The sequence below is a fragment of the Arachis hypogaea genome, chromosome 19, assembly GCF_003086295.3.
Source record: "Arachis hypogaea cultivar Tifrunner chromosome 19, arahy.Tifrunner.gnm2.J5K5, whole genome shotgun sequence".
Taxonomy (NCBI): Eukaryota; Viridiplantae; Streptophyta; class Magnoliopsida; order Fabales; family Fabaceae; genus Arachis; species Arachis hypogaea.
Window position 1 is genome coordinate 17,853,506 of NC_092054.1, and position 27,803 is coordinate 17,881,308.

At 35.5% G+C, this 27,803-nt stretch overlaps 2 protein-coding genes across 2 annotated transcripts; one reads left to right on the forward strand and one right to left on the reverse strand.

The window, feature by feature from the left end:
• Nucleotides 1-2,774: 2,774 nt before the first annotated feature.
• Nucleotides 2,775-5,242, forward strand: LOC112777596 (uncharacterized). The gene is made up of 8 exons (XM_025821979.2): nt 2,775-2,867; nt 2,966-3,238; nt 3,370-3,467; nt 3,572-3,662; nt 3,763-3,936; nt 4,068-4,429; nt 4,622-4,695; nt 4,817-5,242. The coding sequence occupies exons 2-6, from the start codon at nt 3,053-3,055 to the stop codon at nt 4,104-4,106; spliced, it is 588 nt and encodes a 195-aa protein (XP_025677764.1). The 5' UTR covers nt 2,775-2,867; nt 2,966-3,052; the 3' UTR covers nt 4,107-4,429; nt 4,622-4,695; nt 4,817-5,242.
• A 1,585-nt stretch (nt 5,243-6,827) lies between these two features.
• LOC112778035 (protein FAR1-RELATED SEQUENCE 5-like) lies at nt 6,828-13,911 on the reverse strand. The gene is made up of 4 exons (XM_025822405.1): nt 12,946-13,911; nt 12,702-12,846; nt 7,028-7,542; nt 6,828-6,851 (listed from the first exon to the last, which is right to left on the reverse strand). The coding sequence occupies exons 1-4, from the start codon at nt 13,909-13,911 to the stop codon at nt 6,828-6,830; spliced, it is 1,650 nt and encodes a 549-aa protein (XP_025678190.1).
• Between the last annotated feature and the right edge of the window lie 13,892 nt (nt 13,912-27,803).

Consider the following 27,803-nt stretch of genomic DNA (forward strand, 5'->3'; position numbering starts at 1 on the left):
ATTATCTAAGATAACTTGAAACAATTTTTTTTTGTTATTATCTAATCTAAAATATTTATTCTTGCTATTATTGCCACTGTTTTTTGCTATCCATGGTAAAATACTTAGCCTTAACAAACATGGTCTAAAGGTGTTTCACGGCCATTAGAGTCTATAAAAAGGCATGCCATAAAGATGTTTGGTCATATAGTTTGGCAATGCAAGGACCTGCTCAAACATTGTCAAAATTTAGTTTCAAACCCTTGGCACATTGAGACGGAAGCATTTAATGCTCTTACAGTGGATTACCAAGGCAGCAAATTATCATGATTACCCAAAGTATCGGTCACATCAGATGGACCTTATGTCTCTATAAAAGCAATGAAATTAAGTGAAAAAAGGATCCCTATTCTGCCGAAAAGGCTTCGCTTCCAAATATCTTTCTATTTCTATTGCACATCCTCCTCTATAGTAGAACGTCCAACAACACAAATGGAAGCGTCGGACTTTGTCGGGAACGATCCGGAGCAGCCTTGCCTGACGTCAGAGTAAGTAACCTCCGTGACATTGATAACCTTGCCTAAAAAAAAATGGGTGGCGGGAACATCCACCGATGCGAGTTTCATATTTTTAATTTACTTGCCTAATTGGGTGATGGAACTGATCGTTGCATATGTATGGATTCAGGCTTCAACCTCCTCGCAACATGGACGAAGCCAACTGGAAAAATGATGACCATGACACGAACGCCTTGAATCTTGACCTAACCATGGACGTGGTAAGTTTGTATTTTGAACTATCTCTATCACTGCCAATAGTTTTGTGACCCTGAGCAATCAAAACCAGTGCTTATGCGTGGCCTTTGTTTCTGTAGCCCCTCCTTAATGTGGCATCGCAGTCTGGCATTCTAGTTGAAGAGTTCATTCTGCCTTCTGCGTATAAGTCCTCCCCCCCCACAAGCTCTGATCGAGGTCGGTTTTTGATCCGAAACCTTTGTTGCCCGAAAAGAAATGATTTTATTTTGATCTAAATTAATAAAATGAAGGCATGAACTTTTGAGCTGTTACCCTTTCAGAGCATTGAAGCACGTTTGATGGCCATTGAGCAGTCAGTTGCAATGCTTGATGTTCGGGCCGCCCGAACGGAGGCTCTTATTGTGTATATCAAGATGATGCTACCCACTTTATGTAAGAAGGAGGAGACATTTCAGATGATACCTATTCCTAAGGTTTAAGTCCAGGATGAAGCCATGGACAAGAAAATAGCGCAGCCGCCAAACACTCCTGGATGTGTTGCCACCGCTGATGCGGTTGTTTTAAACAATAGCAACATTGGAGCACCTGGTCTGATGTTCACCCATCAGCTAACCAGTTCACAAAAAGGTAAGGGAATCTTGGGTGACCCCATCACAAACTTGAGCCTGGACGTTGTTGTCCTGGATTCTTCGAGTTCAGAGGATGACCTCGTGCTGCTTGACCATCTTTCTTCAACACCCGTTATCTCCACCGGTGCAACACTAATCCCGACCGAAGCACCAACAAACCTTCACTGGTCGCGTGGGGTTTCAAAAATGTGGAACGAGTTGAAGGATGATCTACTAACACCATGCAATGCTATTGTACAGGTGAACTTTTCGAATAATATTTTGCTAAGCATAAATATAATTATCTCTATTCCTAGATAAGAAAATTTTGAGATTATGGCGTTGATCATGGATAACAAGCTCACCGGCAATTGAAACATGATCCCCTGCCCAGGTATACGCAGCTTTGTGTGGTGACGTATCAAACCTGCGCCCATGAGCACTACGATTCTATTGTGCACCGGGGGTGTAAACCTCAAATCCAATGAAAAATCCTTTAAAGGCAAGTTACCCCATTGTAACCGCCGCACATGCTTGACTACCCAAAAAAAGGCAAAAAAAAAAAAAAAAAAAAACCAACGCACCCATAAACTAGAAATTTTTTATGAATTTTTTCAAAGTGCAGTTGGTATTATGGGACTTTAGTGATTTAACAGATGTAAGGTAAACCCATTGTTTATCAAAGCAAGGCCCCCTTTCAAATTTAATAGTCCGCACTGTAACATATATTTCCCACACCCCCTTTTCTTTTATGTCCATGATTTGAATTTTGACTTGGCCTAATTTTGATGACCATTCCCTTGATGGCTCTGATTAAATCAAAACCCTTGGGCTAGACGTGCGTTGGCCCACTTGGGAAATACCCATATACCATATTTTTAATGTGATGCCTCTAAATATATCCGGGCTTTTCTTTAGGAAAGAAAAAACTATGGCCGATTTTATTGTTTGTATATATAAATAGACATAAATTATAACCCAAAAAAATAAATAGACGTAAATTACCATAAAATAAATCCCATTGGTAGAACGTTCGAAACTTAATTAATTAAATCTCATGAGTAAGACAATTATTTATATATATATAATTATGAATCAATATCCACTTAGTGTTAATCTTTAATTAGACAAAATAATTATTATTAACGGTGTTATGAGATTATCATTATTTTCTTATGTTAGAAGATACTTACTATTACTATTTACTATTTATTTTTTCGTAGTCTGCTAATAACTATTAAATGTTGATACCATGTCTCGAAAAAAATAGATGCTGATGACATGTGAATTTAAAAACACGCTTACAAACTCAAATAAGAGTGATAAGTATCTGTTGGACCTTTAGTAAATAGCCGAATGCAAAAAACAAAATTTTTTATTAATTTGTGTGAACCATGATTTTTTTTGGCACCGTGGGCCAAATGTTATTTGGCCTAAATCAGCACCTTTGCAATACCCCAACCCAGGAAGCCTTTCCAATCGGAACCTCTCGAGTCAGTGTTCCCCCGTCAATGATGCCTTGAATGTACATAACCCAATGAAAAATTTTGCCTGTTCGGCATCTGCATTCGATGCTGGTTGCTAACAGAACACTAGCTGATCTTGTTTTTTTCTTTTTTTCAGAAAACAAAGGTTGGAGGGGACTTCGACAGTACAACTCGGCTCTGTGATCTCTATGCCTCTTCCGAGCCAAGTCCGAGGTGTTCGAAGATGCCGCGGTTGTCGAGCGCAGAGGTGGCTGCAACCATCGTTGACGATGCATCCATGGGCTCCCCTCCCAAGACCCAATCCAACTCGGTGCCGCAGAGACGACCGCTGTTTTGGCGTGTTGAAAGGGGGGGTCGGGGACGCATTCTGGCGCCGAACATGGAGAACCCGATTTACCACATCCCTAAGGCAAGTCACGTAACATTACCCCTGTGATTAACCCTATGGATGATTGCATTTCACTGTTGGGTTCAAACTCTTTATTATACAGATACACTGTGTAGTTTCTATGATAATCACTTCAAATGTTTTCGATGCAGAATTTTGCCATGTGGTTCAGGCCCATTGCCGATATGAGTCTGACTAGGGACGAGTGCCACCTTGGGACGTATATATTTGCCAAAAATGAAGAAATGAGGTTACAATGTGCAAAATTGGAACACACTCAATAGTTGTTTCGGGTTTGATCTTATATCTCCAGGATTCAAACTAAATCCCTGTTCATGTTTGTTGTCTTTCCAGGGAAACAGAGAACTTATTTAAGCATTACGAGCTAACCCTGCCTCACGGAAAGTTCTTATCCCTTAGGCCCGAATGCATGCCCCACTTTGATGTAATACCATTCGAACTTGACTTAATACTCTCCCCTAAATAACAATAGTATTTGATTGAAAAATTTCGCAGTTCAAAGCTAAGACACTTGAAATATGTAGGTCGTCAAAACTGTTGCAATGCTTTCCTATCTTCAAGCCAAGGCAAACCCTGTGCCCCGTTGCTGGTTCTTTCCGTCAGCATTTGCCGCTGAGATCTTGTTCCAAACTCTGATGGAACATGTAATAGAGAGCTATGCGAGACGCTGGATGCCACCAACTCAAGAACTTGAGCATGTAAGAAACATTCAAGTTATCGTCTCTCCATAATTGCTCCAAGTTTATCATTAACTTATTAGAGATCCGGCATTCACACACAATATGGATATATTTTAACTGATGTTGTATTTTGCTGCTCGCCTGAATAGGTCTTTGTACCCATTTGCGAGCCACCTGAGACTTGGTAAATGCTATTGATGGATGTAAAGAGACCTTCTGTTTATGCCCTTGATGTTTGCACAAGCATGGAGTCCGTTCCCAGGTGTGAGCGCAACATGTGCCTTATAGTACGTAACCCACAAGGCATTTTGTACACAGTATATTTAATTATCGTGCAACTCTTTCTTCTGAATTTTATATGCTTGCCATGGTGACGGGAACAGCAGATGGCTGTCCTCGAGAACATTTTCAAACTTGAGCCGAATCTGCCCAACTTTAAACATGGTTCGCCAGATCCAAACACCTGGGGACGCATTGAATACCCCATGAGCATTCCTAGCAGGCTAGGCGCGTAAGTCAGTTTATGATGCCTCCGCAATTTTTCTCTCACATAATTAGTTTGTACACACTTTTTTAGACTTGATACAATCTAAAACTACACCCCACAAACCAAATTGTTGGGAACATAATTTTAAATATTGTGGCAAATTGTATGCCTTTTATCTCACTCGTTTATTGCTATGACAATTTTCATTGGATAAAGATGAATCTGAAATATGGTGCATCTGGTGGATGTCTCACAATGGCTGATTCTCCCCAGCTATCCTAGGCAACCTGGTAAGAACACCGTCATCGTTATAGGTTTATGCAAATTAAGTTGGCCTTGATGATATTACCACTTAACTATTTATATATATATATATATATATATATATATATATATATATATATTTCACAGGGTGATGAGGCCACATTGAGGATGAAAACAGCAATCAGGATTGTCGCATCTGACTACAGTGAGCTTAAGGCTCTTGTGGACCTCAAGGCAGAGACGGTGTGCCGTAGTCTCTCGTTCCTTCCTTAATTACTACTCTATTTACATGCTTATATATGAATAAAATTGGGAACCATTTACAAGGCCCAAATATTTTGAAATTACTCGTTGCTGTTAAATATTGCTAATTCCATACTTTAGTATTTTTACTCTACTTGTATTATCCCGGTGGTCGACATTGGATATGCACCCACCCGGGTTGCAAATGGTCTGACTATGTATGCACCGGTTATAGTTAACTTGCATTATGACTTGTTAAAGAATGTAAGTGGGAACCATTAACAAGGTCCATATATTTTGAAGTTAGTTGTTGCTGTTATATATTGCTAATTCTAGACTTTAATATCTAACTACTTAGCTTGTATTATCCGGGTGGAAGTCCAGTTGTAAATGGTTTTCCTATGTATGAATATGTATTAGTCAGCTTGCATGATCAATTTTTCATTTCTCATAACGACTTTTTTTTAAAGTTGCATGTGTGGTGAGTGTTTTAATCAGGTTTTGCCCCAAAGAGATTGTGTACTGCCCAGGATATATTGATACTCAATATACTGGTCAAGATATATTGCCACTACTCCATCGTTTCTTTCTTGGTTACGTGCTGCCCTACAGGAGCAAGCTATGCATCACCTAACAAGGCAACATATTAATTAGGGTAAAGTATATTTTTTGTCCCTGAAGTTTGGTAAAAGTTTCAAAAATACCCTTAAGTTTTATTTTGTTTCAATTTTGTCCCAAAAATTTTTGATTTGCATCAAATATACCCCCGACAGCTAAATTTTCAAAAAATTTAAGACCAATCTAACAATAATGTATGAAAATGATGCTTGATTTACTTGTGTTGAGGGTTGTTCTTATGAAATTATTGTTGAATTGGTCTTAAATTTTTTAAAAAATTAGCCACCAAGGGTATATTTGATGCAAATCAAAAACTTTTGGGACAAAATTGAAACAAAATAAAACTTAGGGGTATTTTTGAAACTTTTGTCAAACTTCAGAGACAAAAAGTATACTTTACCCTATTAATTATTACACACGGTGTTTTAAAAAAAATTCTGTAAATTCGCCCACATGTTATAGGACACTAAGAAGCCAATGTAACAAAACAAAGTTGTTACCAGAAGAGGATATTTCATAACAACCCAACATAGTCAAACAAAGTGTTCTTGTGCTAGTTTCAACTATACAACATGGTTGGTGGCTTGCCACTCACTAGGTAAACTTTAAAAATAATTCACCACACTTAGAGGAATAATTAAAGCCGTTACAAGTCTATCTATCTATGCTATCCTCTTATGACATGAATTGCGGGAATGTGTTTAGAAGTTCAACCCTCAATTTCCTCTTCCTCGTGCCCGCGCCCATCTGCAATTCCTGCTACAATTTACATTTATATTTGTAAAGATTAGGGTGCTTGCCCACAAATAGCAAACCTACTGATGGAAATCTAAACAAAACGCGCGTCATAAGTCAATAAATAGTTACGGGACAATATTGGCACTTACATAACTTGTAGCAAGTTCAGAGGCAAAAAAAGTCGAGTTCTCTTGTCGAGTTGTCTGTGACGGTGTCGTCTGCACAAAGTAAAAAGAGGCAAGTCCGGTTGTAAATAAAATGTTTCCAACTTAAATTCTAATGGATTTGACTTCTTAATGGATTTGAATTCTTTGTGGATCCAGATCTGACAAAAGAAACCACTTCTAATATTAATGAATCCTCCCAATACGATTAATTGATTTCACAGAAAACATATGCATCTACCCCTAAGAGCTTGAATTGCCTATATTGACATTCATAGATTTATACATTTATGCTTCTCCTACTTTGTGAATGGCTCATGTTCTATTTATACTTTGATGATGCTTCTACCCTGTTTGACATGTTGCATCCTCATAAAATAATGATGCTATTTGTTTTATGACCAATTGTGAAGATCTACCTAAATTTAACAATTTTATCAAGTTCAACTTCATTTTATCAGCTACTTGTTTTGGGATCTACTCACATATGGCATGTCCTAATTAGGTTATCATTAATCATTCAAAGTTTGAAAAATATGATGACCACCCTAAAAATCACATGAATTATAACTGACACACAGCATATGGTTCTAACTTGAGGTTGAGCTTGGCAACCCTCGAGAACCGGTAGCGATCCACAACATCCCTGTCGCGGGGCAGGCGCACTGGGGCAGCGAGTTTGGCGATGACCCAGTTTTCTACAGGCACTGCATTTTCTCTTCTTTGGTCCCTTTGTAACATGAGAATCGTTTCCTCTGCCAGTGCCTTTTGTCCGGACACAGACTAGATCATTTATCCCACCACCCCCATCACCGTTAAGCTGTGGATTCACATCTGGGGCCACACGCAACCCATTCTTGACCTCCAACATGATAGCATCCCGTGCCATTTTTTTACTAAAGACCTTGTAGTCCTCGTCCCTTAGACAAGCCACCTTGGCAAAACGCTTACATTGGTCTACAAATGCACCAAGTCTGCTACGGTACCGGGATGCAACATCACCCGTTTCTGTAACTTGTCTAACAGAAGTCACATTGTTCTTGACATTTTTGCACCACCTTTTGAGGACCAGAGTCTCTGGCAAAGAACCGATATCAATACCAACCTGAACTACAATTATGTGAACACAAGGGATCCCATATGACTCCATCATGCGGCAATTACATTGAAAGGTTCCATTATGCGGCTGGTGCAAGACTTGTCAGGTTGACTCCGGTCGGCGATACTTCTGTATCACATAGCAACATCCATTTTTACAATCCTGGTGGTCGACAATGTAAAATCTAACGGCCCACTTTAGGGACTCTCGAAATCTATAAAAAAGTTCACAGGTATACAGGGTTGTCGTTGACCTCTCAATCTCTGGGAACTGTGTTTGAAGCACCGGGGTACCTGGTGCACGAAATTGTGATCTCCAGGCTCGAACAAATCCTGGTAATGGCTCCAGAGCTTGGTGCTCTGATCTTAATTCATAATTGTCACAACTTCGATACAACTAACCAGCAAGTGCACTGGGTCGTCCAAGTAATACCTTACGTGAGTAAGGGTCGAATCCCACGGAGATTGTTGGTATGAAGCAAGCTATGGTCACCTTGTAAATCTCAGTTAAGTTGACTCATATGGGTTACAATATATTATGTAAATAAAACATAGAGTGGGGATAGAAATACTTATGTAAATCATTGGTAGGAAGTTCAGATAAGTGAATGGGGATGCTTTTCGTTCCCCTGAACCTCTGCTTTCCTGCTATCTTCATCCAATCTGTCTTACTCCTTTCCATGGCTGGCTGTATGCAAGGGCATCACCGTTGTCAGTGGCTACATCCCCTCCTCTCAGTGAATAATATGCTCACGCACCCTGTCACGGCACGGCTATTCATCTGTCGGTTCTCGATCATGCTGGAATAGGATTCACCCTCCTTTTGCGTCTGTCACTAACGCCCAACAATCGCGAGTTTGAAGCTCGTCACAGTCATTCAATCATTGAATCCTACTCGGAATACCACAGACAAGGTTTAGACTTTCCGGATTCTCTTGAATGCCGCCATCATTCTAGCTTACGCCACGAAGATTCTGATTAGGAGATCTAAGAGATATTCATTCTAGCTTAATTCATGTAGAACAGAAGTGTTTGTCAGACACGCGTTCATAAGGGAGAAGGATGATGAGCGTCACACATAATCATCACCTTTATCACGTTCTTGGGTGCGAATGGATATCTTAGAAGCGAAATAAGAAGAATTGAATAGAAAACAGTAGTACTTTGCATTAATCTTTGAGGAACAGCAGAGCTCCACACCTTAATCTATGGAGTGTAGAAACTCTACCGTATGAAAATACATAAGTGAAAGGTCCAGGCATGGCCGAGATGGCCAGCCCCCAAAACGAGATCACAGGATCAAAATACAATCCAGGATGCCTAATACAATAGTAAAAGGTCCTATTTATAATAAACTAGCTACTAGGGTTTACATGAGTAAGTAATTGATGCATAAATCCACTTCCGGGGCCCACTTGGTGTGTGTTTGGGCTGAGCCTAAGTGTAGCACATGCAGAGACCATTTGTGGAGTTGAACACCAGTTTCTGTGCCAGTTTGGGCGTTCAACTCTGGTTTTGGATCCTTTTCTGGCGCTGGACGCCAGATTTGGGCAGAAGGCTGGCGTTGAACGCCAGTTTACGTCGTCAATTCTTGGCCAAAGTATGGACTATTATATATTGCTGGAAAGCCCTGGATGTCTACTTTCCAACGCAATTGGAAGCGCGCCATTTCTAATTCTGTAGCTCCAGAAAATCCACTTTGAGTGCAGGGAGGTCAGAATCCAACAGCATCAGCGGTCCTTTTTCAACCTCTGAATCTGATTTCTGCTCAAGTCCCTCAATTTCAGCCAGAAAATACCTGAAATCACAGAAAAACACACAAACTCATAGTAAAGTCCAGAAATGTGAATTTAACATAAAAACTAATGAAAACATCCCTAAAAGTAACTAGATCCTACTAAAAACATACTAAAAACAATGTCAAAAAGCGTATAAATTATCCGCTCATCACAACACCAAACTTAAATTGTTGCTTGTCCCCAAGCAACTGAAAATCAAATAGGATAAAAAGAAGAGAATATACTATAAATTCCAAACTATCAGTGAAACATAGCTTCAATCATATGAGCGGGACTTATAGCTTTTTGCCTCTTGAATAGTTTTGGCATCTCACTTTATCCATTGAGGTTCAGAATGATTGGCATCTATAGGAACTTCAGATTTTGAATAGTGTTATTGACTCTCTTAGTTCAATATGATGATTCTTGAACACAGCTTCTTTATGAGTCTTGGCCGTGGCCCTAAGCACTTTGTTTTCCAGTATTACCACCGGATACATAAATGCCATAGACACATAATTGGGTGAACCTTTTCAGATTGTGACTCAGCTTTGCTAAAGTCCCCAATTAGAGGTGTCCAGGGTTCTTAAGCACACTCTTTGTTTTTGCTTTGGACCTTGACTTTAACCGCTCAGTCTCAAGTTTTCACTTGACACCTACACGCCACAAGCACATGGTTAGGGACAGCTTGGTTTAGCCGCTTAGACCAGGATTTTATTCCTTTAGGCCCTCCTATCCACTGATGCTCAAAGCCTTGGGATCCTTTTTATTTGCCCTTGCCTTTTGGTTTTAAGGGTTATTGGCTTTTTCTGCTTGCTTTTTCTTTTTCTTTCTATTTTTTTTCTCCTATTTTTTTTTTCTGCAAGCTTTGTTCTTTGCTGCTTTTTCTTACTTCAAGAATCATTTTTATGATTTTTCAGATTATCAAATAACATGTCTCCTAGTCATCATTCTTTCAAGAGCCAACATATTTAACATTCTTGAACAACAACTTCAAAAGACATATGCACTGTTCAAGCATACATTCAGAAAACAAGAAGCATTGTCACCACATCAATATAATTAAACTAAGTTCAAGGATAAATCCGAAACTCATGTACTTCTTGTTCTTTTGAATTAAAACATTTTTCATTTAAGAGAGGTGATGGATTCATAGGACATTCATATCTTTAAGACAGAGTTACTAACTACTAATGATCATGTAATGAAGACACAAACACAGATAAGCAGATAGAAAACGAGAAAAACAGAGAAAGTAAGAACAAGGAATGAGTTCACCTTGGTGATGTCCTTGAGCTCTTCTATGTCTCTTCCTTGTCTTTGCTGCTCCTCCTTCATTGCTTTTAGATCTTCTCTGATTTCATGAAGGATGATGGAGTGCTCTTGATGTTCCACCCTTAGTTGCTTTCAATAATTGTGTGGAAGAAAATGTATCCCCTGAGGTATCTCAGGGATCTCTTGATTTGCAGTCAAATGTTCTACCACTGAGCTATAGATCCTTTACATAATTGTTTTACCACACTAAACTTAGAATGTTGCTCGCCCTCGAGCAAAAGAAGAAGGAATAGATGAAGAAGAAGATGTGGAAATAAAAACTAGGATTATGAGGAGGTAAGGTGGGGATCCTGTGGGGTTCACAGATCCTGAGATGATCCTGTGGTGTCCACAGATCTTGAGGTGTCAAGGCATTTACATCCCTGCACCAATTTAGGCATGCAAAATGCCCTTGCACACAACTCTGGGCGTTCAGCGCCAGGTTGGTGCCCATTTTGGGCGTTCAACGCCCATTTGCTGCCATTTCTGGCGTTGAACGCCAGAACCATGCTTGTTCTGGGCGTTCAGCGCCAGAACTATGCTCTGTTCTGGCGTTTGAACGCCAGACAGATGCTCCTCCAGGGTGTGATTTTTCTTCTGCTGTTTTTGATTCCGTTTTCAATTTTTATATTTATTTTGTGACTCCACATGATCATGAACATAAGAAAACATGAAAAATAATAATAATAGAGTTAGATAAACATTGGGTTGCCTCCCAACAAGCGCTTCTTTAATGTCAATAGCTTGACAGTGGGCTCTCATGGAGCCTCACAGATGTGCAGAGCTTTGTTGAGACTCTCCAACACCAAACTTAGAGTTTGGATATGGGAGTTCAACACCAAACTTAGAGTTTGGTTGTGGCCTCCCAACACCAAACTTAGAGTTTGACTGTGGGGGCTCTGGTTGACTCTGCTTGGAGAGAAGCTTTTCCTGCTTCCTCTCCATGGTTGCAGAGGGAGATCCTTGAGATTTGAATACAAGGGAGTTCTCATTCCAGTGAAGGAATATTTCACCTCTGTCAACATTAATCACAGCTCTTGCTGTGGCCAGGAAAGGTCTTCCTAGGATGATGGATTCATCCTCTTCCTTTCCAGTATCCAGGACTATGAAATCAGTAGGTATGTAAAGGCCCTCAACCTTTACTAATACATCTTCTACTTGTCCATAAGCCTATTTTCTTGAGCTGTCTGCCATCTCCAGTGAGATTTTAGCAGCTTGCACCCCATAGATTCCCAGTTTCTCTATTACAGAGAGGGGCATGAGGTTTATTCCTGAACCAAGGTCACACAGAGCCTTAAAGATCATGGTGCCTATGGTACAGGGTATTATGAACTTTCCAGGATCCTGTCTCTTCTGAAGCAATGTCAGTTGATCCAGATCACTTAGTTCATTGATGAACAAGGGAGGTTCAACTTCCCAAGTATCAATGCCAAACAATTTGGCATTCAACTTCATGATTGCACCAAGAAACTTGGCAGTTTGCTCTTCAGTGACATCCTCATTCTCTTCAGAAGAGGAATACTCATCAGAGCTCATGAAGGGCATAAGGAGGTTCAATGGAATCTCTATGGTCTCTAGATGAGCCTCAGAGTCCTTTGGTTCCTCAGAGGGAAGCTCCTTATTAACCACTGGACGTCCCAGGGGGTCTTCCTCCTTGGGATTCACGTCCTCTCCTCTCCTCACAGGTTCGGCCAGGGCACTTATGTCAATGGCCTTGCACTCTCCTTTTGGGTTCTCTTCTGTATTGCTTAGGAGAGTACTAGGAGGGATATCAGTGATCCTTTTACTCAGCTGGCCCACTTGTGCTTCCAGATTTCTAATGGAAGACCTTGTTTCATTCATGAAACTTACAGTGGCCTTAGATAGATCAGAGACTAGATTTGCTAAATTAGAAGCATTTTGTTCAGAGTTCTCTGTCTGTTGCTGAGTTGATGATGGAAAAGGTTTGCTATTGCTAAACCTGTTTCTTCCACCATTATTAAAGCCTTGTTGGGGCTTTTGATCCTTCCATGAGAAATTTGGATGATTTCTCCATGTTGAGTTATAGGTGTTTCCATAAGGTTCACCTAAGTAATTTACCTCTGCCCCATATGTATGCGGTGGTCCATGACAACTTCTTTCTATAGAGGTCCATCACCCATTCAACCTCTCGAACACCACACTCGTCAACCATCGCCTCCCACTGCATTTCAAATTCATCAACCTCTATGTCAGCGAGCATGCACTATTTGAATAATTGGGTGAAACATGGTTGTGAGACATGAGCAGTGGCATTCCTTAGTAGGCGCCACACGCAAAGTTTGTGATGAGCATCTGGAAAAACATGCATAATAGCTAGCCTCATAGAAGGATCCCCATCAGTTATCACTGCCTTCGGGGCCTTTCCCCGCATGCATTCCATAAACCGTCTCAGCACCCATTTGTACGAATCCTGTGACTCACATAAAACCATTACTGCTGCAAACACGCATGTCTGATTATGGTGATTAACCTCGGACAAAACAATGATAGAAAGGTTATACTTGTTCCTCCCAAACGTCGCATCAAAGGCGAGGACATCACCGAACGCCTCATAATCTTCCTGGCTTCGACCATCACTCCATATAATGTCACACATACGAGAACCAGCCGCTACCTCATACCTCCAAAACAGTTTCTCATCGTTTCTGGCAGCATAATCGAAAAAATGCAGTGCGGCATTTACATCTCCGTTCTGCAATGCACGTTGCTTTCGAACCTCGTTGTGCATATCTTGCTTAGTAAATCTTACTAAGTTAAAGCCCCCAACTTGCATCGCAAATGACTGGTATATCTTTGGAATGCTTATCCCAACTTGCCTCATGCTATTCATTTGAGCAATTTCTACATCAGACATATTCCTGTGTGAAGGCAGATATCCAATAAACCTTTTAGAGAGTAGGGTGTAGTTATGATCTTCCATAAACTGTGAAACAAACCATTTTCTATTAGTATGATTCTTCTTTATCCTCATCTCTGCTACACACCCGCATCGCATTATAGGCTTGTGCTCTCTTTTCCTATCCAGCTTATCTAACCACTTCTTGTGCCTAAACCCTTGTCTGTTGCAAACAAAATTGTATCGAACAATCTCTCCTCTGGCATTTTTTACCCTCTTACTCTTCCTTATTGCAAAACCTTTTAGCCTACTATAACTCGTGTAGAATTCTCTTGCTTCCCCAGGGGTACAGAACTCCATCTTTAGCACATCTTCAATGTTGACATGACTTGGTACCTGAGCAGATTGAGGCTCTATGTCTGTCTGCGTCATATTCGAAACCCTGCTTCGTCCCCTAAGATGCTCATGTCAAAAAGTGTCTCCTGCACAACAATTAACAATGCTACGATCACCCAATTTTACATTAACTTATACTATTCATCTTCAGAATGACAAAAAACTAATATAATCCGAATCTGCAAGTTCTACCCTATCATATACCTCATTCAAAAGCCCGTCCTCCGGGTCTAGCATCGCCGATTCACGATTGGTTGATGTTGATATCGACTCATGATTCATGTTGTTCATCTATTTCCTAATAGGCAGCAGCTGCTTCTTCTAGAGGATCCCCTCACTTGTGATTCCTAAGAACTTCAACAATTGCATAGGCAACAATAATATCCAGTCTTGCCGTCACAATCTGGCCAATTGATGCAACACTGTTAACAAAGAAACTTATTGTAACATGTTAACATAGGAAACGCAGACCTTCTACTCCAATTTCAATGCTTCCAGGAATACTTTACACTCACTACATCATCATCGGAAAAACCCACCCTATACAAACAACTACCCCACCTTGATCATTCATATCAACAAATAAAAAAGCACACCTAATATATCTTAACAAAATGAAGATCACAAAATAAATGTCATAAATACAACTACATTTGAGACTAGGAAAAAAATAAATTTGCTATATAGTTCATTACTTATTAGTCCTTTATGAACAACCAAATTACTTATGCACTTAAATAGCTCAAAAAGTGCTTCAACTACACTGATAGTGATTGTGAAACCAAAATTTGTTGTAAGTTTAAACAATTAAACTGGCATGAAGGCTTCAGGAATAGACATGTAGCCAATTCCATAACAAATGTAAAACAAAACAATTCTATTTTCCAATAATAAATAGACCAGAAGACCGGTAAAGCACATTAACTAACCAATTGGATTTGAAATTTGGAGAGGTAAAAACTAACACTTTTCCTTTTAAAGTGGTGATCGGATGGATAATAAATAACTTTATGCCACTAAAATCACTTGCAGCTATTCTTAATCTTTTCAACCTAGCAATTAAAAAAGAGTTATGTGCTGAATAAATAAATAAACTAACTCTTTAATTAAGTTTATAAAAATAAAACAATTGTAAAAAATTTTAAAAATAACATTTATTTGCTGAATAACTAAAAAACTTCTACCATTGCTTCTCTACAGAATGTGACTCTAACTAAATGCCAAAGTCCATCCTTCACTACACACCAGTATAATTCTTTAACATGAATTAATTAATGTATCTAAAAGGATCATACCCAATTTTTTCGGGTACACACCATGTCAATAATCCAACAGAACACTGCCAATGCATTTAATCTCCCTGGGTCAGCTCGAATACCTTAAATCTAGCCCTAAAAAATTCAACTCCTACAAAAATTAATGCCAAAAATAAGGAACATACCTTTCGATAAGCCCTTGAATGGCGCAAATTTATGTAACCCGCACATTACCGACTACTGAATCGCGCTTTTCACTTTTTCTCGCAACTGCAGAGAAAAAATCCCAAGTGCAGAACAACGACTCAGATAGTAAAGAGAAGGTCGAGAAGGCCAAGAACCCCGAACAGCTGTAGCAGTAGATCAGAACAACTCTTGTCGATTCTGCTGTATCAACGGCGGACAACAGGGGAGAGGCAATGACATTGAGTTCTCACGAACATGGTTAAGGATCTCATTCTTCCAACTCAGGCAACATTATAAGCCAATAAAGTTTCTTGGCATCTTGCTATTTAAGTTGAAAATATTTAAATTGAAGAAGCAAGCTCTGAAGAATTTTTAGCTGACCAATTGGGTAATTTTAAATCAATTCCAGAGGTCAACATAGTCTTTTAACGCTTCACTACAAGACAAATATATAACTGATAACCTAAAAGTACATGGCATTTCAGTACTCCAATAAAGTACACTGGAGTACCTGAAATGTGTCCTAAATTTTAAGATTCTAACGAAATAATAAATGTCTAATCGATTAAACATATACTTTATATGCTAGAACAAAAAAAATTACACACATTACTTGTGCTCATTCTAGTTTCATGAATATTTTACGAGAATAAAACTTCTAAAATTTTCGATTGGAGCGGCACCACTCCTATATTCATATAGGTGAAATCCTTAGGTAAATAATATTATCATTCTATTAAGAGTTTTAACTCATTTTTTTATTAATTTATTGTAAATAGTACTAAATCCTATACTTTAGTGCTCCAATTCATAGTTGTCAGAACCGAACTGATAATCGAACCGGTCAAATTACTGATTTATTAGTTTATTGGTTCAACCGATGAGTTACTGGTTGAACTGACAAAATCAGTCCTACGTAAATAAAAAATATAAAATAGTCTAAAACCTAAAGTTAAAATTTAAAATACATATATCTTCACTAATATTTTAAAAATAATCAAGTTTCAACAAATTATAATCAACAAGTTATAATCTAGTTATTATTGAATAAGTATATAAAATTCTAGTATTTTTTCATAATAAAGATTTTTTAATTTTATTTTTATATTAAGGTAAATGTTTTTTATTTTAATAACTAATTAATTAGTTTATATTTATTATATTATTATATATTATATGTATTTATTGAAAAATAATATTAATAAATATCATATAATCATAAAAAAATTATATTGTAATTAATAAAAAAATTTGATATTTTTATTTATATATATTTAATTATATTTATATTAATAATTATGAATAATAAAAAATAAAATTAATTTAAATATAAGTGAACATAAAATTAAAATAATATCTACAAAAATTATTGTACGTTTTTACTATATAATTAATAATTAGCATTTAAAATAACAAGGAACAACATAACTTAGTGGCAAAGAGAGCATGGTTTTGACCAGTTCTTATCGGCTTTGACCGGTTCTATTCCTTAAGTGATTCAAATACTAGATTGGACCGGTTGGAAATCTGGTTCACCGATTTTTCAATTCGGTCGAATCGGTTGGTCCAGTTCGATTCTTACAACTATGCTCCAATTGCTAAATAACTTGTTACAACCCATTAAACCTTGAAACTAGTGGTATATTAGAATAAGCATGAATTCCCATCATTTAACAACAATAGGTTTTAATCCTATTTTAACAATAGTCTCTTTGACTTTATTCTTTGACAAACTTTTAGTCAAAGGGTCTACTAAATTTCCTTGAGATCTTACATAAGTGATGGTAATTACACTATCATCTATTAGTTGTCTTACAAACTCATGTCTCAAATTTATATGTCTAGACTTTCCATTATAAACCTTATTATATGCTCGAGACATGGTTGATTTACTATCACAGAAAATTGAAATGACTGTCATCTGCTGTGGCCACAACTTTATATCAAATAACAAATTTTTTAACCATTCCGCTTTTTTACCTGCAACTGATAAAGCTACAAACGTAGTCTCCGTAGTAGAATATGTAATACACGTTTGTTTCTTTAAGGCCCAACTTATTGCTCTATCACCTAGGTGAAAATTCATCCTCAAGTGGATTTGTTATCACTAATATTTGTAATCCAACTTGTGTCGGAATAACCTTCTAAAATTACGGGATAATCACTATAATGTAACCCAAGTTTATGGTTTTCTTGAGATAATCAAGAACTCTTGTTATAGCTTTCCAATGTTGATTGCTAGATTTTCCTGTAAACCTTGATAATTTGTACACAGCAAATCCTATATCAGGCCTGGTATAATGCACTGCATTCATTAAACTTTCTATAGCATTAGCATATTATAATTGTGCTATAAGTCTTCTCACATTTCTTTTTAATTTAAAATTAGGATCATGGAGTGTATTAGATTCTTTAATTGTGAGATGATTAAACTTTTTTAATATCTTTTTGATATAATGAGATTGACTTAAAGTAAAGCCAACTTCATTCTTATGCACCTTTATACCTAATATTGTATCAACTTTATTCAAGTCTTTCATCTTGAATTTAGAAGTTAGATACTTCTTCGTTACACGAATTTCTTCTAAATTTGTTCCGATGATTAACATATCATTAACATATAACCAAATAATTAGTCCATAATCTTTAGTAAATTTTGAGTAAATACATTTATCCGCACTATTATGCGAGAAGCCATTTAATAACACCACTGAATCAAACTTCTCGTGCCATTATTTAGGCGCTTGTTTTAGGCTATACAAAAGACTTAATTAATTTACAAACTTTCTTTTCATTTCTGGGTAGCACATAACCTTCTGGGTGATCCATATAAATCTCTTCATTAAGATCTCCATTTAGAAAAGTCGTTTTAACATCCATTTGATGTATATGAAACTTGTAAATAGATGCTAATGCTATAAGAGTCCTAATAGAAGTCATTCTTACCACACGTGCGTAAGTATCAAAATAGTCTAGACTTTTTTGTTGTCTAAATCCTTTGGCAACTAATCTTACTTTAAAGGTTTGTAATGAACCATCAATATTATACTTTCTTCTAAATACCCACTTACAACTTATAGGCTTTGATCTTGGAGGCAAATCAACCAAGATCTAAGTATTGTTTGATAATATTGAGTCTATTTTATTATTTGTTGCTTCTTTTCAAAAAGCAGAATCCCTTTAAACCATAGTTTCTTTGAACGTTTGAGGATCACCTTCTATATTCATCACAGTAGGAATCTTGTTTGTCACAGAATCCTAAGTTCCTTCTACCAAAAAGGTGATAGCTTCAGAAGAAATAAAATCTGGACCCAAGTCCTTTTCTTTTCTCACTCTCAAGCTCTTGGTTCAATCAATTCTTTGTCGCTTAGACATCTATTATTTTGATTATTTATTTCTTGTGAAATAATAGTATTATTTTGGGGATATTCTGAACTAAAAGTTGAATCATTAATAAATTTATTTTCAATAAATTCTACTTCTCTTGATTCAACAACTATATTAGACACCAAATTTAATATTCTATATGCTTTAGAATTTTGAGTATATCTTATAAAAGTGCCTTTTATGGCTCTTGGCCCCAATTTAGTTTTCTTTTGATCAAAAACTCGATAAAAAGCTAAACACCCCCACACTTTTAGATAATTCAAATTAGGTTTTCTTTCTTTCTAAATTTCATAAGGAGAAACCTTTCTATTGATGGTATCTTATTATTGATATGACATAATGTCAATAATGTTTCACCCTATAAATTGTAAGACAATTTTACATTTAGTAACATTAAATTAACCATATCCACTAAAATACAATTTTTTTTCCGCCAAACCATTTTGTTGCGGGGTATATGGAGTGGAAGATTCATGCACAATACCATGTAATTCACAAAAATTATCAAATTTATTAGAAAAATATTCTCTATCTCGATCACTACGAAGAATTTTTATTTTCTTATCATGCATCTTTTTTACTTCCATTTTATATTTCTTAAACATTTCAAAAGCTTCATCATTATTTCTAAACAAAAACACATAAGTAAATCTAAAACAATCATCAATAAAAGTCATAAAATATTTTTTTTTCTCCTCTAGTAATATTGCCATTTAATTCACAAATATCACTATGAATCAATTCTGATAAATGTGTATTTTTTTTCAAATTTAGAAAAATATTTTTTAGTAAATTTAGATTATATGCAAATATCACATTTCTTATTAAAATTCTTGTTGCTAAGATCAATATAGTTATTTTTATGCATATATTCAATTGATTTGTAATTTAAGTGTGCTAATTTACTATGCCATAAATCACAAGAATCAACACCAATTAAGTACAATTTTAGTCTCTAAGATATAGGCCGAAAATTTTTTCGTCCGAAATCTTTTTTTGTATATAAAATCATCTCTAAGGTTTAAAACCAAGTTTTAAAATCGTCCTTTTTACTTAAATCTTAAAATTTTGGATCAAATTATCTATAAGAAAAAAAATATAAAATAAAAAAAAGAAAAATAAGAGAAGGAGAGTGTTTCTGTTCCTACGAAGGGGAAAGGGAAGAAGAAGAAGAAGCTGTCAATGATCTACCTCTGGCTCGGCTTCCACTGCCAAAAATTTAATATTAAGTTAAACTTTAGAGACGATTTTAAAACTAAGTTAAACCACAAGGACCATTTTGTATGCAAAAAAAGGTTGGGGGCGAAAAAAATGTTTGACCTATACCTTAAGAACTAAAATCGTACTTAACTCTACAAAAAAATAGTCATTTTATTAATACTAAGTTTAAACATGTCTTTAGTACAATATCCTTTTTCTCAAATCTGGAACATGAAATACATTTATTAAACTTAATTTCTTTTTAAATATAAAATTCAATTCCACAATTTCTTGATCACAAACTTTGGCTGATGAGTTGTCATTGTCCATTAAGATTTCTATATTGTTTCACTTCGTATATTTTGAATTTGGTTGCAATCAATACAAATGTGAACAGTATCCCCAGAATCTAACTATCATTCAAGTAATTTTTCTTATGTTGCCATGTTGAGTTAACCATGCCAATATGCATAATTTGTATTTTTTCTGCAACCATAGCAATTAGATCCTTCTCTTCCACTAAGTTGGTCTTTGGTACTTTTTTTTCAGAAGTCTACATTCTTTGATGTAATGTCCTTTCTTGTTACAATAATAATACTCTCTTTGTCTCTTCTTGTCTTGTTTTGAATTTTTTGAGAACTTTATTTTCTTTTTATTATTGGTGTTGTCTTCATCAATATGAATCACTTTAGAACTTTGAAAAAGATACATATCATCACGTTTTCGAGTTTCTTCCTCTATACGTATATCCTTTAGTAATTTTTTAATTGTGAAGTCCTCACTAAAATGTAAAATTTTTTTCTTGTAACCATTCCAAGATGAAGGCAATTTTGAAATAATTGCTCCAACTTGTAATGATTCAAGAATCACTACTTGTAGATTACGAAGTCTACTTACAAGAATTTGTAATTCATGAATTTGATCTATAACAGGCATAGTATCATTTATAATAAATTCAAAATATTTCATCATAATAAACTTATCTGTTTCTTGTCGTTCAGTATTATACTTTTCTTCCAAAGACTTATAAATCTCCAATGGTGATTGAATTGACTTGTAGAGATCATAAAGTTGGTCAGATAAAGTATTGAGAATATGACCTCGGCATGCAAAAGTATCTTCACCACGCTTCTTCTTCAATTGAACAATCTTTTCTTTCTTTTCCGGTGTAAAATCTTCAGCGCCATTAGCAATTGGTGTAGTCTTTGGGTCAATCGCATATGCAAGATTGAGAAGGCGAAAGAAGAAACATCATCTTATCCTTTCAACGGTTGAAGTTTATTCCATCAAAGTGATCCAATTTGACAAACTCTTGCTTCATGACCTTGAATGTGATGTTTTGATCTTGTACCATCTTCAATAAATATCTCTCCCAAATTGTTGGGTAAATAAAAATGGTTTCAAGGCACGATTAGATCGCTTTATTTAGAGAAATATTTGTCCCCATACTTAGTTGTTATAGGGTTGATGACAATACTCTCCCAAAATATAATGAAATCTTTGAATTTTTTATTTAACAATAATAAGAAATCCTCAATTCTTTTTGTTAAAAAAAAGACACACACTTTTTTGTCTTTTTATTATAGAAAATAAAATAGTGGGTGACTAATTATATAGGATATTCTAAAATAAGCACGATAACTTTATGCTTATTGAATGTGCTACATTTTGTAAACTACTAGATTTTATTAAATGTAAAGCAAAAATTACTATAAAAAAAGAATATTGATAGACTATAATAAATATAGAATACATTAGACATTATTAGTACATAAATAAATATATTTTAATATATAATATTTTAAATGAGAAATATAGTCTTTTATTTTTAAATAATAATATAAAACATATAAATACAAAAAATATAAATTTTTTTATTTATAAGATCAATTATCATACTATAAAATTTTTATAATATTAAAAAATATATTAAAATAATATTTTAAACGGTAACATAAAATAATTAAATTTTTTTATATTATTTGACAAATAATTAAAATTTTTCAGATTTTACTACAATAAACAAGAGTAATGATGTAACATTCTTGATGCAGCGGTGAATACTGAAAACTGCTATTGGATAAGTAATGCTTTAATTTTAGGGCAATTTAATCAAATAAAATGTTTAGAAACAAATTGTATCCGATTACAACTTTCTCAAACTGAAGACGCAATTACAATTTTCACTATTTTATAAAAATTGTTACTGGTACCAGCAGATTAGAGATGAATATAAATTTTACCGGTAGTCGCGATTTACATTGAAAAAAGTGCAACAAAAAACTGTTATAGGCAGCAGCGGTTTCTGAAGGAAGGAATTTGTGCATAAACCGTTATATGCAGTAGCGGTTTATGTGTGATTTATGATTACATTTCTTGTCTATATATACCCCTCCAAGACAATGAGGTAGTAGTAGAGTGTCATTTTTCACAAATGGATGGTGAGGAGAGCTTCCTAACTCTAGTGCATTACTCTGGTAAAATTCAGAAAAGTAAAAGGCACAGTGTTAAATTTACGAATAGGGAACCGCTTAGCATTTTTATCCGGTCATCGAGTACGTTGGCCGATATCAAAAGCAGTATATTACAAAAGCTGGGGTGTGTGGGACAAAGTGGGTAAAAAAGTTATTCTACAATGGGTTGCGTTTATTTATAGGGATGGAACACTGAGACAGGGACACAGAATCACAGAATCGTATTTGACAGATGAGACATGGACAGAGACATTGTGTCCAGAGACACTGAATTAGTGTATTTTGTGTCCATCCTGACAGAAAGGACACAGAGACATTATCAGCGGACACAACTTATTTTTTATTTTTTCTTTCGTTATTCTTGTTAATTTTTTATAATTATACTTTTTATTATTATATTTTTTCTCAAATTTTTTGAATGAAAAAAAATGAAAACAAATTAGATTTTCATAATTTGTTCTACCTTATCACTAAACATAATACAAGGATACTAAATTCTGTGTCTCTGTCCTTTATGTATTGTTCTCAATGTCTTTCTTGTCCTATTCTTAGAAACAAACGCAGCCCAAGATCCCTATTGCTGTTGTCTAAAGTGGTGTGAAGTATGAAACATTTGTGATAGGATCCGATAAAGATATACAGGTCTTGTTTCACTATAGGCGAAGTATTTCTGAAGTTAGAATACCCGAGTTGTTTGCTAAGTTGAAAGATGGCATCGACAGTTCTAGGGAATTAGCGCCAAATCCTCAGTCGACGATGATGGGGGGTGCCTTAACGTCGATGTCTGTGGTAGCACCTGCTTGTCTATTGGTTGATCCTCCATGTATTGCAGTTGGTACTGCTAGTTCATCTCATCGTGTTCCTGATTTTGCAGTTGAGTCTGGACCGGATCGAGTTGAAAATGCGATGCGAGAGGATGATTTAGACGATGAGCCAGTCAACATTGTTGGGGACAGTGATGACGATACTTCGAGGAATCCACGTATATCCCATGGACCATCGAGTTTCGGCACACTGCAACATCTACCACATTTGTCGGCCTTAAACTTGGAAGCCATAGGCCAACAGCCGGAGGTCAATGCAACCTTTAGGAGTCAGGGATTGTATGATGCAACCGCTCTAACAGAATTTCAGATTGACCAATATTTTCAAAGCAAGGAAGAAGCTGTGCTGAGTGTAAAGGATTACAGCATCCGACGTGGAGTTGAATACAGAGTGATGAAGCCAGACTATCTTAAATACCATGGGAGATGCAAGGAGTTCGGTAAATGGTTCACGTGGATGATTCGTATCACGCTCTGATAAAGGAAGAGCACTTAGGAAATGCGGCGGTACAACGGACCGCACACGTACTTGGCCACATCGATATCAACCGATCGCAAGCAGCTTGATTATCATGTCATATGTGCGAGGATCTTTTCGTTGGTTAGAGCTGATGTATGAGTTACAATAAAGGTGTTGCAGGAAGCTACTGAGGCGACCTATGGATTCAAGCCTAGCTCAGGAAGGTTTGGATGGCGAAGAAGACGGCAGTAGCACATATCTACGGCAACTAGGAGGAGCCTTATGGCGAGTTGCCCCGTTAGATCCTTGGGATGATATCCACCATGGAGGGTACCATTGCTCTGTTGAAGACCTTTCTGGTTTGAGTTGGTGATCAGGTTGATGAATCAATTGTCTACTTTCATCGTCTTTTCTGGACATTTTCTCTCTGTATTGAGGATTTTTTACACTGAAAACCGCTAGTCAGCATCAATGGTACTCACTTGTATGGTAAGTATAGAGGGACTTTGCTGCTGGCGATTGTTCAAGACAGAAACTCAAATATCTTGCCCATTGCGGTTGCACTTATAGAAGGAGAAAATATAAAGTCCTGGGTATATTTTTTGACCAACTTGAGAAGACATGTGACTCCACAAGCGGATATTTTGGTGATATCTGACAAGCACAATGGCATCAAGATTGCACTAGAGGCACCTGATAGTGGTTGGCTAACTCCTCATGCTTATCGAGTATTTTGTTTTCGTCATGTTGCGGCCAATTTCGCTCTAGGGGCAGGATGCGAGGAGGCTACTGTGAATGTTGCTTATGCAAAGACTGAGACTACAGCCTATAGCGGTTTATGCACAAATCCCTTAAACTGCTGTTGCTATAGCGGTTTCTGGTTGCACCTTCAACTGCGACTACCAGTAGCGGTAGGGACGGATTCAAGTTCATCGGTGTGGGGGCAAGTGCCCCCAGTAGAATTTAAATTTTTTTTAACTAATACATAGTAACAAATTTTATTTACCCCACTATATAATTAAATTTGACCCCACTATGATTGAACTTCACTCATCAACTTCAATAATGTAAAAACAAATGGTAATTCAATATTTAAATGAATTTGTTACAATAACTTTTAAAAGGAAGGAGTGAGATAATTATAGATTTGTTATTTTATAATTACAACTAATAAATAAATTTAAAATTTAAAAAAAATATGTTTCTATACTTAGTGAATATCACTATTGTTATATATATATATATTTGTTTAAATAGAAATAACTACTAATTTAGTATCCAAAAGATTCAAGCGCAGACAAAATAATCTTTGAATGATTTAAAAATTGCGATAAAAATAATAAATAAATATTATATTTATTAAAAGTGATAAAAAAAATTTCGTACTTAACCAATGACATATCTATTTAATCTAAATTGTTTTGTCAACGTTTGAATAAATATTTAGAAGATGCACAAAAATATTTAGAGCAAAATTTGGTCTCTAGATTTTTTTTGTTTTTCAAAAAAATTTAGTCATTCACAATTAAAAATTTTTAAAAAAATTCACTTGACATAAAATTTAAATTTTTAAGAATGAAAAGATCTTATTTTTTAATATTATTTGCAAAAAATTGCATCAAAATATGACATCTAAAGTCTTTTTTATAATATATATTTAATGTATATCTAGCTTTTCGAGACTTTTTTTATATTGACTATTAAATAAAAAAATGGTTAAATAAATAATAATAAAATCAAAAATAAAAAATACTGTTTATTCATTGATATTTTTTTTAAAGTTAACTTTAATTTTTTTTTTGGGACAACATCAGTTAAATTTTTTTTTTTTAAATATGAATATTATAAAGAATCAATTTCATAATCATATATGAGAGATGAATTTTTTAAATGATTATTTAACGACATATATAAAAAGAAAGACATTTGATGTATTGACAATAAAAAATTACTTAATATTTTCAAAATATAAAACCTAAAAAAATAAAATTTTAATTTTTATATTATTATTTAAATTATTATTTTAGTATTTTAATTTGTTGGTTAGATAATTTAAAGATTAATTATATTTTATAATAACAAAGTATAACTATTAAAATTATTATCATATATATATATATATATATTGTCCTCACTCACAGAATTTTCTGAATCCGTCATTGAGTAGTGGTTTACGTTCATCTTTAATTCACTGGTACTAGTAACAGTTTCTATAGAATGATAAAAATTGTAATTGTATCTTTAGTTTAAAAAAGTTATAATCTCATAAAATATGTTTCTAAACATTTTATTTCAGTAAACTTTTCTTAATTTTATTTTAGAAGCATTGTATGTAAAAAAATTTCATGCTACTAGCAATATAATAATAAAATTTAAATCCTTTAATAATTTAAATTGTTGAGAAAAATATTAAATAAATATGCAAGTATGGCTTCTTTAACAATATATACTATGATCAAAACTCTGTTAAAAAAAAGTTAGGAATTAAATACTGACATTATTTTCAGGAATACACAAAAGTACATAAAAATTTTGAAGTTAGACAAGAGAGTACCACAAATTTTGTGAATTTTATAAAATTTGTGGGTGGATACGTTTGCCCTCCACATAAAAAAGAGTTGAATTCTGAAATTTGAAGTTTCAGTCATTTTTTTGGAAAATAATTTTTTTTTATTTTATAATAAAAAATTTTCAAAATTAAGAAACGGGTGAGGTGAAGTCAGCACCTCTATGTCGGTCATTCTGAGAACTTTAGATATAAATCATTACTACTAAAGTTGTTTGTGAATTTTTTATCAGTAACACAATGATAGAAGGTAAATGTCACAAATGTTATGGTTTTACTAAAATGATTTTGATTTTTGAATTACTGACCACAGGGGTGGATCTCTAGTACTTCAAGATAACAATGAAATAATGCATCGTTTGCTTATCCCAATCACTCTTTTCAACCATAAAAATGAGTGAGATTAAAGGGTCCAAGCAAAACTTAGCATTAGAACAATGAATCCCTTTTTCACTATGAGAAATTTTCATGGATCCTATCCGTGCCATTTTCTGATGAGCAGGATCCTCTTTTAGAGGCAAGCTCAGAGCATATTTTTATGACACTGGTTTGAGAAAGAAGAAAATAACACTAGCTAAGCTTTCAGAGAGAAAATAAGTATTTAGAACATTTCGTAAGATAGGAAAAGTGGATATATTACAATATTTTTTCCCGATCTGGTTACAACTGGGGTGAGCACCTCCTTTTATAGAGGTCTCTAGATAGAAGTGATATCTTAAGAAATCTAAACAAACCTATCATACAATGCCAACTGGAAGATAAGGGTAAGCCTTATCTTTTTTGGCATTTTCTAGGCATGTAATTGAGGTCACTTTATTTCAACACACTTATAATTATACATAGCGGGAACAACAGTGTCCTAATAAAGTGATGGTTTGAAATAGTCTTCTGGAAGGATCCCATCACCATCTAAGAAGGATGAATCAGGAGCTAAATTGACAGCTCTTAGATCCGTATCTGGGTCTTGTAGATAGATAAACGGGTCTTTAGTGTTTCCTTCATTTGGATCTTGGGCATCTTGCAGATATGGGTCATATAGGTCTGATTTTGGGCCTTCAGCATCATCGGGTATTCCTGCATCAACTCTAGTTGGGCTTGGTGGTAAAGCATACACTCTTCCACCTGGATCTTCAGAATTCAGATCTCCTTCAGAATTTCTGCTTGGAACATGTGTGGACATGCTGGGCTGGTCTCTTGGAGTATAAAAAGAGTATTGTCCAAATTGATTGATTATCCCTGAAGTTATGAATCTGGACTGGAACTCTTGGAGGGTTATTGGAGGAACATCTGTCTGAAACGGGAGTCCTTCAACTACATCTTTTTCTCCATATAGTCCAGGCTGCCAAAGTTGACAAAGGTATTTAGCCAAGACATTTAGGACTGTCTTTTCATCTGTGGGTCATATGGTAGAATATCCAACAACATCGACCTTGTTCATGGTATGTGCATTACATCTAGTAAAATAATCCCTCTGTAAGGTGACAAAACAACAGAATTTCTGCTTTGTCTTGGAGGATTTATTCCACAGTTGGTGCTGGTCGAGCATATTATATAACATTCCTCTCCATGCCTCAA